Here is a 17,586-nt window from a genome sequence, read left to right as displayed (position 1 = left end):
CAGATGAAGAACAATTAAATGAACCATTAAAGGCTGTAATGGTTATTCCTCATTCTTACACTTTGACAGAAAAGTTTCATGTGCAGAGTTTTAATAGTTCCTATCATTTCTTCTAAGAAAAAAAATTGTTTTTCTTCTGTCTACTTGCTCTTTAAGGAAAATAAAAACTCTAGCTACACAACTGCTTTACGTGTTAAGATTAGCTAAAATTAACTGAAAAGAACTCAACTGGCCCTTTATAAAGGGCTCTTGTGGAGAGCCTGTCCAGGAGGGCTCACCTTTAAGAGCCAAACAGAAAGCAGAGTTTGTCAAGTAGTGAAAAACAACTACATTTTAAAACCAAAGTTTCCACAAGGTGTCATGGAAGCTATGACCATTTCAGTCATTGATATAATTATTAAATTATTGCTAAACTCCCACTTCCATGATCTTTAAAACCAGCACCTTTCAAAAAAGCTATAAAATCAAATGGAGGAACACTGATCAAAATCTTTGAGGTAAAGTTCCAAACTCTTGCAAAAACAAGTTTAAATATCTAGTAATTTGAGGTACTGAATGAAATTACGATTTTACCTGAGCTTGCAGCCATGATATGAGCGTCTCCCTAATTAGTTGTTGTTGAACAGTGGTTAGTTCTGAGTATCTGTTCAAAATAGAGAAGAAAAAGAATAATGGCTATATTTGGTATCTATAGTTGTGAAAAATAACAGCCTCAAATATTTAAAAGGGAAAATTTGTATAGCTCTCAATTATCTAAAGTTTCCTAACATAAACTGATAATGCCACTCATCACTGCTTTACAGATAAGGACGAGAGTGGCAGGTAGGATATCAATATCAATCTTTAATTTGTGATTCTATTCATGTTGAAACAAATGACAGCTACACAATTTTTCAAAAGAAAGTATGTTTTGTGGTCTGTGATCTACAGAATAAACCAACAGGTGAACTAGGAATCCTCTCAGTACTGATTCGTTATTTGGATTAATTAGTAAGTCAGAGATTCTGAACACAAGCACCCATGCAGTCACTTAACTCTGAGAGCTGTCGTGTAGAAAAACACGCCTGGTGTTACCAGATATTCTGACTTTTCCAGAAAAGCTGGAAATCTAGATTTTTCTGTGAAATGTCTGGATTTTCATTTTTTTTTTTTTGAGACAAGGTCTTGCTGTGTTGCCCAGGCTTAAGTGCAGTGGTACTATCATGGCTCACTGAAGCCTCAACCTCTTGGCCTCAGCTTCCCCAGTAGCTGGGAATATAGAAGCAGGTAGCCACACCTGGCTAATTTTTTAAAAAAATTTTGTAGAGATGAGGTCTCACTATGTTGCCCAGGCTGGTCTCAAACTCCTGAAGTTCAAACGATCCTCTTGCCTTGGCCTCCCAAAGTGCTGAGATCATAGGCATGAGCCACTGCGCCCAGCCTTGGATTTTTATATGTAACCAACAAACTCAGCACTTTTTAAATTTTTGAGATGGAGGCTTGCTGTCACCCATTCTGGAGTACAGTGGTGTGATCCTGGCTCACTGCAACCTCTGCCTCCCGGGTTCAAGCAATTCTTGTGCCTCAGTCTCTTGAGTAGCTGGGATTACAGGTGCATGCCACCACATCTGGCTAATTTTTGTATTTTTCGTAGAGATGGAGTTTCACCATGTTGGCCAGGCTGGTTAGTCTCAAACTCCTGACCTCAAGTGATCCACCGGCCTCAGCCTCCCAAAGTGCTGGGATTACAGGTGACAGCCACCGCACCTGGCCAACTCAGCACTTTTAAAACACTCTGGGATACATCAAAACATATCTATAACCTGGATATAACATATACACTGTCAATTTATAACCTGTATTATGGTTTCCTTAAGGAAGAAAAACATTAAATTAAAAAAATGACCTCTCCCTGCAAATCTGAGTCAAAACAGTGAGAAAAGCCTTACTTGTATTTAACTTGATGTTCCAGTACTTGAAAGCAGAAAAACTTTACATGATCATCACTGAAAAAGAAAAAAAGAAAATGAGATAAGCAGAATATGAACTGAGGAAAAGAAATCGAAGGCAAAATAGTTATGAGTAGCACAGCAGAAAAGTTTCTCAAACTAGACCTTCGGCTTGTTTCATACTTACTGGTCTCATTTTATGACATTAAAATCCATTTACTTAAAAAGCTATGAGAACTTTAAATATTATACAATATTTAAAATTTCCGTTAACTCTGACAAGCAAAAAATTACCAAAATATTAAGATGCACTTTGAATACAGTGCTTTGTAAACAGAAAACCATCCCCTTAAATTCCAGATATTAAGATTCCTGGAACAACCCCTTCATTTTACAATAACAGGTTAGGTGTAAAATGACAAATGGCAGAACAGCCAGAGTCTGAGTGAAAGTAGAGATGGTCATCCAAGTCCTGCTTAAAATTAAACCCCAGTAGTTCTATTGTAGCCAAATCCAAAACAAGCAGGGCCACATGGACTGTCAGTCCAGCTTCAAAGTTTTCATATAGGAAACTAAATTACAAATATGGTACCCTTGCTTATAAGACGGGGGCAAAAGTTAACATACCAATTACCCACTTCCAATTGTCTTTCTAGGGGAGTGACAGAGTTGCAGTAAGCCAGCTATAAACACTGACAAAGATCCTTTAGGGACCAACAATCTGCCAATGAAGTGAGTATAAAAGAGTTCCTATTTCTGTAAAAAGTTAGTTGAATGCTTTAGAAAGATTTCATAGAAAGCCACACTGCAGAAGGAAAACATCTTGTATATATTTGACATGGCCTACATAACCAGAAAACTCGAGAGACGGGGACAAATATCTTAAAAATCTATGGATCGTCACTCATTGTACAGAGACCCATGCTTGAAATTGTAGCGGATGGGTTATAGGTGTGACCAACCTACAAATAAAGTGAATGCTAGTTAGTATACAAAGATATAGACTGTGGTCCAATATCAAAAGATTGGTCACTGAATGATTATATACTTAAGTTAAAATTAAAAAGTAAGATACAGGCCAGGCACGGTGGCTGACGCCTGTAATCCCAGCAATTTGGGAGGCCAAGACGGGCGGATCACGAGGTCAGGAGATCGAGACCATCCTGGCTAACACGGTGAAACCCCGTCTCTACTAAAAAAAAAAATACAAAAAACTTAGCCGGGCATGGTGGTGGGCGCCTGTAGTCCCAGCTACTCAGGAGGCTGAGGCAGGAGAATGGCGTGAACCCAGGAGGCGGAGCTTGCAGTGAGCCTAGATCGCGCCACTGCACTCTAGCCTGGGCAACAGAGCGAGACTCCATCTCAAGAAAAAAAAATAAAATTAAATTAAGATATATGTCATTTACAGTAACTTTCTTTACCAATGTTTTAGAAAAGCAGTTATCACTCTCAATCATAAGATAAGGAAGTTTTTTCGGCACTTTATTCCAGCTGGGATCTGGTCACAGGTACACAATATATGGCAAAGGATGGTTTTACTGAAAAGTTAATTCTGAAATGGCCAAACTGTTGGTTTACTGCTTTTCTCATTTCTACATGGAATGACTATATGTTAATGACTTTGCAAAAAAAAAAAAAAGTCATAAAATGTTTTTATGAAAACACTTTCCAAATACAGGTAAATTTAACAGTCCTGTCATGCCCATAGAAATTTAAATTGTCATGCAAATTTTGTTTTAATTACCTATATGTCCTCTGGGCTAGAGCTTCTGCACACACCTGCCAGGCATCTGGGGAAATCTTTAACTGCTCAAAATAGGCCAGGGCCTGTAAGATTGCAAAACAAAAAAATGCATTTAGAATAAACAATCTCAATGCCCTGCTAATACTAAACAAAATATTCTGAGAGTTGCAAACCTATAACAAGTCAGTAAACTTAATAGAAAAACAGCTAAAACATTAAATACAGGCTTCCGAACATATGCAACTTAGGGGTCATTCCTAAAAATAGGTTAAATAAATATAAATTCCATCAGTTAGATAATCAAACCTGTTTTTTTACAGCAGCAGCAACACAAAAATGCCCCACAGACTTCACTGGGTTATTATGAAGAATGAGAGCAAGTGCTTTGTCAACTGCCATACTACTGAGAAATTGCAGAGGATGAGTTAAGGGTGTGATCATTTTATAATATGCAATTATAAAATGGCATATAAAGGGCACTTTTCCTATTTAATAGCACATCTGCTATTAAAGCGGTGATTATAAAAGATAAAACATACTGTGTACCTTATCTGATCTACTGTTACAGAAAAGGAGAGTATTTCAAGTCTTTAATTATACCATGTAAGTTTCCTAAAGAGATTAAAATTAGAGTACAAATGCATGATATAAATTTTGAAAAATATTAAGTAACTGAAAAGGTCAAAGCTTGAGGAAGTTTCTTATCTCTAAGTTTATGAATTCAGGGCCTTGTAATTGCAAGTAACAGTGCCAACAAGGAGTACTCTAGAATGGATGCAGCACAAAGTCCATATGCTCTCTACCAAACTGTTGGGAAAATGGGAATTACTTCAGGCACTCTTCCCATCAGCATGTTGCACCAGATGCAGGTTTCACACATGGCAATGGACAAATAGTAGTGAACGTCTTGTGAAAAGTATCTCCAACAGACAAGAAAATTGCACAGCAACTGGAAACACTGCTAGATGATTTGACACCAATTATGTACTGATACAAAACCTGACATGAGGTAAAAGAAACATAAGCCTTAGAGAAACCTAATTTCAACTGGTAAATATTTTTAAAACGGTGGTGTCTCCCACTAGTTATGAAATCAGTTTATGGGTACTGAACAATTTTTAAAAATGAAATAGAGAATATTAGATATTCTGACTGTACCCTAGCAAGAATATTACTTTCTGTAACTTGTTTTAGTTATTTACGTGTATATGTACATATAAATATATACACACACACTGGGTCATCAAGATATAAAGTTATTTTTTTCTTTGGGTTACAGATCAAAGCCACTGTATTTATACTTAGGTGATAGTTTCCTATACTATGTAACTGTATGAATGAGGGAATGGGTTTTCATACATGGTCTCAATGGCTGCTCCCACTGACAGAAGACCAGGTAAATGAAGGTGATCAGGTGAAGATCACCAAATATAGTATTAAATATGTGGTATAACAAAAAAATACATTTGGGCTTTGCAGCCAGTTGCTGGCTCAGAGCTCTTAAAACTCTTGGGATTTCCCGAGCAACAGGACTGTCTTTTGTAATTTATAATGAGCCCCTTTGGGCCAGGCACAGCAGTTCACACCTATAATCCTCAACACTTTGGCCAAAGTGGGAGGATGACTTGAGGCCAGCAGTTCAAGACCAGCCTGGGCAACATAGTGGGACCCTGTCTCTACAAAAAATTTAAAAATTAGCCAGGAGTGGTGACATGCATCTATAGTCCCAACTACTTGGGAGGCTAAGGTGGAAGGATCGCTAGAGACTTCGAGGTCAACAGAGCTTATGTTAATGAGGTAACTTGCTGTGGGAAACCTAGACAGCCTCAGGATAGGGCTGGTTACCAGAAAGATCAATTTATTAAAGTGTTGGAAATTTAAGCCCTAACTACCAATCTCTGGGAAGGGGAGAGGGGACTGACGATTCAACTCTATAAAAACTCTTGAACTTCCAGGTTGGCAAACACATCGAGATGCTGAGAGGGTGGTGTTCCTAGAGAGGACACAAAAGCTCTGTGCCCCTTCCCTTATACTTTGCCCTATGCATCACTTCCATGTGGCTGCTCATGAGGTGTATCCTTCATAATAAATCAGTACAAGTAAGTCAACTGTTTTTCTAAGTTCTGTGGGCTACTCCATCATCAGAAATATGAGAGGTTCTGGACTCGACTGGTGTCTTAAGTGGGGGCGGTTTGTAAGACTGAGCCCATAACTTGTGGGATGTGATGCTAATCCTGCTAGTGTCAGAATTGAATTGATTTGTAGGACAACCAGTTGGTGTCCACAGAATCAGAGAGTTGGTTGTTGGTATTGGAAAACAGCCCAGAGTAAATAATGTCTCTCTTTAGAAGTTAAGACTATAAGAGCACAGGCAGCGATAAAAGATACTACTAGCTTAGTTGTTTCTAACAGCAGTCCATGAAACACAGGGTTTCCTTTAGGAATATCTCAGAGGCCAGGGGACAAGGTAGAAGTTAATCATGTATGTTGCACTATCACCTAATATTTCACTTACAAAAGAGGGGAGAGGTGGTTTCAGCTGCTAGCAATGTCATGACATACCCTTTTCTTTAAATAGTAACAGGTTTTAAGCCAAAGACGAGTGTTTTATTTTTTAAAAAGTGGGAGGCTGGGCATGGTGGGTCACGCCTGTAATCCCAGCACTTTGGGAGGCTGAGGCGGGGAGATCACGAGTTCAGGAGTTTGAGACCAGCCTGACCAACATGGTGAAACCCTGTCTCCACTAAAAATACAGAAATTAGCCAGGCATGGTGGTGTGCGCTTCTAATCCTAGCTACTCTAATCCCAGCTGAGGCAGAAGAATCCCTTGAACCTGGGAGTTGGAGGTTGCTGTGAGCTGAGATGGCGCCATTCCACTCCAGGCTGGGCAACAGAGTGAAACTCTGTCTCAAAAAAAAAAAAGGGCAGTGGAAGGAGAGGAGAGATAACCTGGAAGTTTTTAGTTTTTAAACAAAGCCTCTGTATTCTGAATCTATGCATTACTAACAATTAAAAAAACAAAATTCTACGACACTGACAAACAAGTCCTAGCTTTCACCACCTAGTTCTACCCCATACCTTTTCTCTAATGGTTTATTGACTCTATGTGACAAGAGTCAGTTCACTTTTATTGCCCATGTGAAAAACAGAGAATTACAGATAGACAAGTGAGCAACTAGGGTTGGCAGACAGTCATTCTTCTCACCACCAAACTGAATTAAGTTTCCACTACTCCCGAACTGCAACAAAAGGGCTGTCAGAATTCACTTTCCTTAAGATTTCTTCCCTTTCATTCGAATAAATTGTTATTCAGATTGGCTAAATGGATACCGAATTATGCCTGGAACTGGATGCTTAAAACGCGTCTGTGACAGAACCCATTTTTATTGACAAAAAGCAGAACTTCTGTATTAAAACCACTAATAATGCATTGGTTTTAATTTTCTGAAAAAGAAATCATGGTACATTTTAAAAAACTGGATGCTGGAACTTAAGAAATGAAAGATTTCAAGAGGCACATAAAAATAACAGTAAAGGCCATTTAATAACTAAACATACAGTCAAAGGCTTTTAATTATAAGCATGCAATAGCAAGCTAGACTAAAGGTAAAGATCTATGATGCTTCAACTACGTTTGAAAGTAGGTAGCATAAAACCCCATGGCAAGAAAGATTTGTTTACACAGAGAAGACATGGATTTTAAATGTCTTTTGATGTCCTAACTTGTTTGATAGTTTTCTTGTAATTAGCCAGATACTTAAATCTCAATTCCTATTATTTTCCTGTATCTGAAGGGCTACTTATTTAGTAGCAGAGACATGCACATGGTACTATATTAGAAACTAGTTGGGGTTTTTTTTACTGCTTTAAAAGATTTTTTTCTTAAAGTAAGAATAAAAAATGCGATAATATTTAGTGAGATTGTTAACCTCATTTAGCTCATTTATAGAAAGTATTCTTTGCTATGAAAAGTAAAAAGAAAATGCTTCTTTCCTTTCCACTTACCCTATACTTCAGAATGCCCACATGTATTTAAAAAAATTAATTATAGGCTCATTCTTTATATTCTTCTATCATTCAGCTATAGTCATGATTATAGTTGTAGGCTACATTAAATTGTTTACATTTATCCAACTATCCCAGCACTTTATAATGGATTCTTGTCATGTAATCATTTTACTTAAGACATAACCTATCATAACTGCTTATTTATGTCTGCCTAGACCATATAACAAGAATGTTAAATATCACTAATGTGGCCGGGCAGGGTGGCTCATGCCTATAATCCCAGCATTTTAGGAAGCTGAGGCAGGCAGATCGCTTGAGCTCAGGAGTTCGAGACCAGCCTGGGCAAGATGGTGAAACCCTATCTCTACAAAAAAATTAAAAAAAAAAAAAAAAAAAAACAACCATTAAGGTAAGTGTTAAAACGTTAAAACAGCTTGTATAGATCAAGCCAAGCATTGAGAAAATAAAATACACATGTCTGCTTCTATGGAAAGTCTCTCAAACGAATCCTTTGCATTACAACTTTTAAATAATTAGAAATAATGACTGATGTGGCATAAAGATCCGCCTTGAATCATATGAGATTTTAATACTTTTGTTTGGCCAGGTAAACAGAAAGTAAATCATAATACTCACTGTTTCTATATTCAAAATATATTCAAATATCTCAAATTTTTTTGTTTCTGTTCATTTCTACCCAAAGTAGACCTTTGCCAGGTACATTTTTATTCAAGTCCCCTAATGCCAATCTGTGGTGACATGGTTTAAAAAATGATTCAGCAGAGTAACTTACCCTTTGTCTAAAGTCTGAATCAGCATTTGGATTTAGCCCTAATAGAGCCTGTTCATCCATCCTTGCTGCTATACTTGGAGTTTTCTGGTTACAATAGGCGTGCCCTCTGATCCCACAGAAGAATTTATAAACATCTGCCACAAAAAACAAAGTTGAAAGAAAACATTACTTGATAAACAAATAGATGCTTATCCCGAATAACGTAAATGGATAAAATCATGCAAAGAAGCTTAAATGTTTAAAGAACTTCTTTTGGAACTTATTTAAATCACAATGAAAAGTTAGAGCCTAATTCTCAGAAAAATGGGCTCTGCTAACTACTCCATTAATGTGTAATTTCTAAAAATCTTAAAGTATGCCATTAAGGTCCTCAAGCTTTTTTAGTCTTCAAGATCTTCTTAATAAGGTATAGAAAGTAATCATTTTCTACTTTAAATAGTAGATGCACCTAATTTATGCAGTATTTTACTTATCTCTGGTACTTAAAAATGCAATTGTGCAAGTGCAGTTAAGTATAAAAATGACAAAACCTATTTTATTACAGTAATTATAATACTTTGTCTACTTACAGATACCAATATCACAAACCTTCTTTAAAACATTAGAATGGCTGACCTCAGAGTTCAATATCCTTTGGAGTGTTTACTAAATACCACAACAGAAGTCTAACGAAAGGAACAGGATAATGAAAAACCAGTCATTCAGCTTTTGAGCAATGGACTTAGTTTTGCATTTTATAGATCTCTGCTTTTGCCAGCCAATTCTAGAAATTTCAAAAAAAATTTTTCAATACTAGATACAAAAACCCACAAACCAGCCAGGCACAGTGGCTCACACCTGTAATCCCAAACTTTGGGAGGCCGAGGTGGGCAGATCACTTAAGGTCAGGAGTTCAAGCTAGCCTGACCAACATGGTGAAACCCTGTCTCTACTAAAAAGACAAAAATCAGGCAGGCATGGTGGCACACACCTGTAATTCCAGCTCCTCGAGTGTCTGAGGCACAAGAATCGCTCGAACCCAGGAGGCAGAGGTTGTAGTGAGCCAACCCTGTGCCACTGCACTCCAGCCTGGAGAACAGAGTGAGATTCCATCTCAAAAAAAAAAAAAAAGTCCACAAATGACTTAACACTGACTACTCTTATTTAAGATTTTTTTTTAATCTCTGAGAAGTAATCTACTTCTTCACAATATAGGTTCTAACATTCTCAAATAATAAGCCGCAAAAGGCATCCTAGTTTTTGATAGAATGTATATTCATTTGAGCAAACATGGAACAAACTCTAAATGATGTGAAAATGTTATTTATTTTCTCAAGACCTGTAAGGTAGGGAGACCGAGTCTTACTACTTCCATTAAAGGCTGTGGGGGGCCGGGCATGGTGACTCATGCCTGTAATCCCAGCACTTTGGGAGGCCGAGGCAGGTGGATCACTTGAGGTCAGGAGTTCAAGACCAGCCTGGCCAACATGGTAAAATCCCCTCTCTACTAAAAATACAAAAAAATTAGCGGAGCATGGTGGCACACACCTGTAATCCCAGCTACTTGGGAGGCTGAGGCAGGAGAATGGCTTGAACCCAGGAGGTGGAGGTTGCAGTGAGCTGAGATCATGCCACTGCACTCCAGCCTGGGCGACAGAGAGACTGTCTCAAAGAAAACAAAAAAAGGCTGTGGGGTATTTCATTTCAATTATAATAACCAAAGACGCCAAAAGACTAATTGGGTTGGGGGTAGGGGAGAAAAGCCTTTTAAGGGAATAGCAAAGCCAGGCTCAGATCCAGGTTACAGGATACCTACAACATGCTTTTCTATTTTCCTCTGAGCCTGCCTGAATCAAATAACTCAGGATATGGACTGAGAGCTTTGAAGACAGCTCAGCCCTTTCTCTTATGGTTCATATCATACTTGCAGACTTCAAGGCAGTGTAACTCCCTGCTGCCTTCAGATTATGATCCAAACACTTCTGAATGACTCCTCACTATTCTGCACCCCAGGTCAGCAAGGCCAGTGCTAGTGAACCACATGGCAGTTCTCCAATGGTATTCCACCTTTCATCTTTGCACACTGCTCTTTCTTCTTGTTAGTAGGTTAACCCCTGCTGTTCTTTGAAATTCAACATAGAAGCCATCTCTTTCAGGAACACTTATTTGACCCCTATTGTCCAACTCTCCCAAATTGGATTACATGCCCCATCCTAAGCTGTGCTATGTTGTCACTGCCAGCTTACTAGTTGTCTCTGACTAATCTTTTTTTTTTTTTTTTTTTTTTTGAGACAGTCTCACTCTGTCGCCCAGGGTGGAGTGTAGTGGCACAATCTCGGCTCACTGCAGCCTCTGGCTCCCGGGTTCAAGTGATTCTTCTGCCTCAGCCTCCCGAATAGCTGGGATTACAGGGGTGAGCCACCACACCTGGCTAATTTTTGTAGTTTTTAGTAGAGATGGGGTTTCGCCATGTTGCCCAGGCTGGTCTCGAACCCCTAACCTCAGGTGATCTGCCTGCCTCAGCCTCCCAAAGTGCTGGGATTACAGGTGTGAGCCACTCGGCCATCTCTCATAATCTTAAAGGGCAAGGACTGTCTTCACTATCCATCGCTATGTCCCTAGGACATAGTAGAGCATAGGTTTTGGATTTCAAAGACCGGGGTTTATATCCTCATCTTGTCATTTTTAAATTGGGGCCACTTGGACAACTTGCAAAACCTAAGAGAACCCTTTCTATGACATGGGAAAAAGACCATCTGCCTCATAAAGTTGTAAAGGCTTCAAAGAGATAAGGTATGCAGAGCATGGCTGGCACATAGTGAGCCCTCAATAGGTTGTTTATAATTAGAGGCAGGAACATGGGGGATGGAAACTACTTGGGGCATTCTTTTACTAGTAGATCAGCATTTTTAAAAGATAGAAAAACACAAAGAAAGGCACTGGTTCCCTTCGCTCCCCCTAAATGTTAAGAAAATCTGATGTATATTCCCCTGAAAAATGCACACAGAGGGAAAAAACAATTTCGGAGTTTCTAAGAATTCCAGATTGAGAAGTCCAATAAAAGCTTCCTTGAATTTGCTAGGGCTTTTTAAAAAAAATGCTGGCCGGGCAGGGTGGCTCATGCCTGTAATCCCAGTACTTAGGAAGGCCGAGCGGGGGAGGGATCACCTGAGGTGTACGGAGTTCCAGACCAGCCTGACCAATATGGAGAAACCCCGGCTCTACTAAAAATACAAAAATTAGCCGGGTGTGGTGGCACATGACTGTAAGCCCAGCTATTCGGGAGGCTGAGGTAGAAGAATCGCTTGAACCTGGTAGGCAGAGTTGCAGTGAGCGGAGATAGTGCCATTGCACTCCAGCCTGGGAGACAGAGTGAGACACTGTGTCCAAAAAAAAAAAAAAAAAAAAAAAAAGCTTAAGCTTGGTCAAGTCACTCTGAAGCTATCAGGAGAAAAATCAAGTGGCCCTAAGGAAAACAGCCAATAAACCCAAGGAAACAAACTAGTTACAGTTGTCACTACAAAAAGAATCCTCCACAGAGAAGGCACTTGGACGATCAATATGCACACCGGGCACGGTGGTTCACGCCTGTAATCCCGGCACTTTTGGGAAGCCGAGGCGGGTGGATCACGAGGTCAGGAGATCGAGACCATCCTGGCTAACACGGTGAAACACCGCCTCCACGAAAAATACAAAAAGTAGCCAGGTGTGGCAGCGCGCGCCTGTAACAGAGCTACTCGGGAGGCTGAGGCAGTAGAATCACTTGAACCTGGAAGGCACAGGTTGCAGTGGGCCGAAATGGCATCACTGCACTGCAGCCTGGGCGACAGAACGAGACTCCGTCTCAAAAAAAAAAAAACAAAAAAAAAAAACCCAAAAATTTGTTTTAATACGGTAAACAATTATGCATCGTGCAAAGGTTCTGGGGGAAGGCGAGCAACATACTTGAAATATTAAGCCTTAACTTTTCCTGGACAGCCATTAAGAATCAAACAATTTGGAAAATTCCTCTACACCTACTGAAGACTGTTTCAAAGACTACGACTGTATCTTTCCAGCCTTTTAACACCACGCTGACAAGTCGGTTTAATAAAACTGAACTCTCCCCCAACCCCCGCCCGCCACAACTAATTAGCACTTTCAAAAAGTACTCGTTTTTCTGGTTACAGGAAAACCTCATGCTTCTCTAGTCCTGCAGGATAGTGAGGAAGATTTGAGAAGAAATGGAGCGTCCGTGCTGGCCAATTACTGCACAGAAATAACACGTTTCCTCCTTTTTGTCCAGGAGTGGGGAAAGAATCAAGTTTGAGGTCTCCACAGTTGATAAGGCTACAACGATGACTAACGGGCTTGGGAACCACAGGCGATGCCGACCCTCCTCGGCTAGCCTTGCTCCCATCCCTCCCCCGATCCCTCCCCTAAAGGAAGCCTCGTGGCAATTCGGGTGATGAAACATCAGGCAACGGGCGGCCACGCACTCGGGACGCGCTCCTCGGCGGCGGCCCCGGATCGTACCCACCCCCACCCGGTCCGCCCAGCCTGGAGGTGCACCGCCATGGAGGGTCCCAAGCCTGCACCCTCCCGGGCGTCGGGACTCCCCTGGGCCGGTCCGCCCCAGCCAACTTCCTCGAAGCCTCACGCGGACCAAATCCGGCCCGGTCCCGCCGCCCCCGATCCCCGAGTCACCTTCCCTATCACTCCATCCCGCCTCCCAGCCTGCACTCCAGATGGTCAGCCAGCGAAGCGGAGCGGCGCGGCACGCAGAGAGCTCGAAGAGCGGCCCTCGTCCTCGTCGCCGTAGTCCTCCGCCACGGCCGCAGCGCCAACGCCAGAGACGGAGCTGGCCGGGACCGCGCGCCTCTAGTCGCTCCGCGTCCCCTGGCACCTTCTCTTGCGTGGCGCCGGGCAGGCAGGCAGGCAGGCAGGCAGGCAAGCAAGCAAGCAAGCGGGCGGGGTCAGCGCCCCAGGAAGGGAAAGAGCGCGAGGGCCGGCTAACGCCGCCGCCGCCGCCGCCGCCGCTGAGTCAGCGCGAAGCGCGCTCCCCGCGTCGGTGCCGCGCGGGCGGGCGCCGGCGCCAGCAGTCTCATGGAGAGTGCGGGCGGCAGCCCGCGGGCTGGGGCTGGAGGCCTACAACTCCCAGCATGCAGCGAGCGGGCGGCGCTTCCGGGCGGCGAGGTGCACACGCGCTCCCTGGCGCTCGCCGGAAGGCGTGGTCGCCGGGGCTTGAGGTGCATGCCGGGATGAGGCGTCCGGCACGGGAGTCCCTACCCAGCTCTTAAATCCCCGGCTGTGTCTGTCTGGTGTCAGAGCTCAAGCGTCAGGTTCGCCCCGTGCGTTCCACAAAGGCTTCTAGTAGTTAAGAGTACGGATTCACGAATCAAGATGACGTGGTTCTAACCACGTGTGAGTCAGTTTAATTGCTTGCCTACGGCCCCAAGTGTCCCGAGTCCAGCAGTGTAAAGATCTGCTGGTGAGTGCTGACAGTTTTTCAAAATTTATGTATTTATTTATTTAGTTATTCTTTGAGATGGATTCTCGCTCTGTCGCCCAGGTTGGGGTGCAATGGCGAGATCTTGGCTCACTGCATCCTCCGCCTCCGGGGTTCAAGCAGTTCTCCTGCATCAGCCTCCTGAGTAGCTGGGATGACAGGTGCGCTCCACCAGGCCCGGCTAATTTTTGTATTTTTCTTAGAGACGGGGTTTCACCATGTTGGTCACGCTGGTCTCGAACTCCTGACATCAAGTGATCGCCTGCCTTGGCCTCCCAAAGTACTGGGATTACAGGGGTGAGCCACCGTGTCCGGCCCAAAATTTATCTTAAACAGACTAAAATTCTGTCCATCAAAAGAAGGAGAGCATTCTTAGGAAGCCCTACTCACGGGTTCTTTCGATGCCACTAAATGTCACTTCATTTATTTGGTCACAGATTTATTAATGTATTAATGCAATATAGAGGCAGCGTAGGCTTAGGCTGCCTCGACTTGACTGCCAGGCCGCCTCCTTACTAGTTGACCGCAGGCACTTTACTTTAGTCTATCCATGCTTCAGTTTACTAGTATGTAAAATGGGGATTGTAATAGTACGGACCTCAAAGGGTTTCTGTGAGGTTTGAGTTAATACATGTGTTTGACACACAATGTGCTCAATATTTACATTTCATTGTTGATTATTCAATATGTACGAAATACAGACTAGGTTGCTGCCCCAGACTACAAACAAAATTTGGAGAGGGAGGGATGGTAAGAGCATAGAATAAAACTAATGTAACAGTTTCACGGCTACATTTATATAGCTGGACAAGACACTACACCAGGCATTTCCTATATAAAATACCTTGTGAAACCCTGTCTCTACTAAAAAATACAAAAAACTAGCCGGGCGAGGTGGCGGGCGCCTGTAGTCCCAGCTACTCGGGAGGCTGAGGCAGGAGAATGGCGTAAACCCGGGAGGCGGAGCTTGCAGTGAGCTGAGATCCCGCCACTGCACTCCAGCCTGGGCGACAGAGCAAGACTCCGTCTCAAAAAAAAAAAAAAAAAAAAAACCTTGAATCACTCTTGCATCATGTTTCTAATTTATGTGTTTAAAATGTCAGGCTAGTGGCTACAAGATGTAGCTAAAGGAGAATTGGGTTTTGATTTTTTTTTTTTTTTTTAAGAAAGGGTCTCGCTCTGTTACCCAGTCTGGAGTACAGTGGTCATAGCTCACTGCAGCCTTGACCTCCCAGTCTCAAGCAATCCTCCTGCCTCAGCTGCCCAAGGAGCTGGGACTACAGGTGCACACCACCATACCTGGCTAGTTTTGTTTTTGTAGCGGTGGGGACTTGCTGTGTTGCCCAGGCTGATCTCTAACTCCGAGGCTCAAATGAACCTCCCACCTCAGCCTCCCAAAGTGTTGGAATTACGGGTGTGAGTCCCTGTGTCAGGCCTTAATTTTCTTCACACGGCTTTCAGTTGGCTTCCTAATGAAATAGGTTCTTTGTTGTTGTTCTGTCATACAAATTTTCTTTTGATTGTAATCCTTGCATGCACTATGTTTCTACTATTCAAATTATTAATGCTAGGTATCTCTTGTTCTACTTCTGAGAAAACCAAAGTCATGGTATTCTCAAGACGAGAGATAATTCAACAAAGCCTGTGAATCTCCTTCATTTGGAATCTCTCTGGGTCCAATCTGTTTTCCACTGCTAGGTTGCTGCTGCTAAAGCTATATCATATGAAACCACCCTCCCTAAAAGCTCAGGGACCATCTCCAAATAGGAGGGCGAGTGCGACTGTAAGAGCTGGATTGATGGGTGGAATCTGGAAGCTAAAGTAACTCCATCTTTGGTACTAATCTGCCATGTTGGCTTCTGATTAACCCCTGTTCCCGGAAGTCCTCTTAAGATTTCAAGTTGTGTGAGAGCACATACTGTAAATCCTGCCTTTAGGTCAAAACCTTGATGTTATTGTGCTTCTGTTGTCTACACATCCTGATGTGGTTTGGCTGTGTCTCCACCCAAATCTCATCTTGAATTGTAATTCCCATAATCCCCTCAGGTTGTGGGAGGGATCAGGTGGAGATAATTGAATCATGGGGGTGGTTTCCCCCATCCTGTTCTCGTGATAGTGAATTTTCATGAGATCTGATGGTTTTATAGGGGACTTCCCCCTTTGCTGGGCACTCATTCTTCTCTCTCCTGCCGCCATGTGAAGAAGGACATGTTTGCTTCCCCTTCTGCTATGATTGTAAGTTTCCTGAGGCATCCTCAGCCCTGAGGTACTGTGAGTCAATTAAATCTCTTTCATTTATAAATTACCCAGTCCCAGGCAGTCCTTTATAGCAGTGTGAGAACAGACTAATACACATCCCTTCTGAATTACATATACCCTTTCCATATGGGGGTTAATGGCGAGGGGATCCACCATCTTGTTTCACTGTTGCTAGAGACACAGACATGGCTTCTATTCACAAGTTGCTATTAAATGTTCCTTTCTAAGAAAAAAATTCTCAGGCTAGGATTTCTGCCCTACCTATTTCCGTGTATCTTCCGAGTCTAGCACAGTGCCAGCCTGCTAGTTACAACTCAATAACTGAATCATTGCATGAATTCTTATATTAGCTGTGATGGTCAACTATCGAGTATGAAGGCTCAATACTAATCTTGGGCTGAGTGCCTCTGCAGTCTGTATGTTCAGCATATTCCAGGCCTCATCCTAAAGAATATGGCAATTCAATCTATTGTATTATAGCTGTCTTTACTTGCTGTTTTGTTTGTAATTCATTTTGTGGTTACTTCTTATGTTGAATGTCATACAAAGCCTATCTTCAGTTTATCTACCGTTTATCTACTAACATTAGCTCTTCCACATATGGTAGTTGAAATACCTAGAACTGTAGAAATCTCTTTCAATTTTGTAAACACATATTATTTCAGAACAAATAAAGAGGCTGGGCGCGGTGGCTCATGCCTGTAATCCCGGCACTTTGGGAGGCTGAGGCAGGTGAATCACAAGGTCAAGAGATTGAGACCAGCCTGGCCAACATAGTAAAACCATGTCTCTACTAAAAATACAAAAAAAATTAGCCGGGCATGGTGGCGCATGCCTGTAGTCCCAGTTACTTGGGAAGCTGAGGCAGGATAATTGCTTGAACCTGGGAGGTTGCAGTGAGCTGAGATTGCGCCACTGCACTCCAACTTGGGCAACAGAGTGAGACTCTGTCTCAAAAAAAAAAAAAAAAAAAGCTGGGTGCTGTGATGCACACCTGTAATCCCAGCACTTTGGGAGGCTGAGATGGGCAGTTCAGGAGGTCAGGGGTTCAAGACCAGCTTGGCCAACATAGTGAAACCTTGCCTCTACTAAAAATACAAAAATTAGCTGGGCATGGTGGCACATGCCTGTAGTCCCAGCTACTCGGGAGGCTGAGGCAGGAGAATTGCTTGAACCAGGAGGTGGAGGTTGCAGTGGGCTGAGATTGCACCACTGTACTCCAGCTTAGGCAACAGAGTGAGACTTTATCTCAACAACAACAACAACAACAACAACAACAACAAAAAGAACAAATGAAGAAGCACTTGGTGGAATCCAACCGAAGAGGACCTGAGAGAGGTATTACATTTGACCATTCCATATTCTGCCTCCTCCATCCATGAAGGGA

General features: G+C 42.3%; 1 protein-coding gene across 2 annotated transcripts in view; it reads right to left on the bottom strand.

Annotated features, from left to right (window-relative positions):
• XPOT (exportin for tRNA) overlaps nucleotides 1-13,471 on the bottom strand; it is a 43,627-nt gene extending 30,156 nt beyond the window's left edge. Inside the window, exons 1-6 of one of the 2 annotated variants that reach the window (XM_065524526.2) lie at nucleotides 13,139-13,471; nucleotides 9,444-9,541; nucleotides 8,474-8,607; nucleotides 3,673-3,755; nucleotides 1,929-1,985; nucleotides 574-643 (exon numbers count right to left, since the gene is read on the bottom strand). In XM_065524526.2, the coding sequence (XP_065380598.1) occupies nucleotides 574-643; nucleotides 1,929-1,985; nucleotides 3,673-3,755; nucleotides 8,474-8,533 (270 nt within the window). In that variant the 5' untranslated portion in view covers nucleotides 8,534-8,607; nucleotides 9,444-9,541; nucleotides 13,139-13,471. The remainder of the gene's footprint in view (nucleotides 1-573; nucleotides 644-1,928; nucleotides 1,986-3,672; nucleotides 3,756-8,473; nucleotides 8,608-9,443; nucleotides 9,542-13,138) is intronic. The other variant, XM_005571443.5, reaches the window with a different exon arrangement.
• Nucleotides 13,472-17,586: the final 4,115 nt, after the last annotated feature.

This window comes from Macaca fascicularis, chromosome 11 (genome assembly GCF_037993035.2).
Source record: "Macaca fascicularis isolate 582-1 chromosome 11, T2T-MFA8v1.1".
NCBI classification, from domain to species: Eukaryota; Metazoa; Chordata; class Mammalia; order Primates; family Cercopithecidae; genus Macaca; species Macaca fascicularis.
The sequence above is the reverse complement of the archived record's forward strand: the minus strand, read 5'-3'. Positions and strand labels throughout refer to the sequence as shown.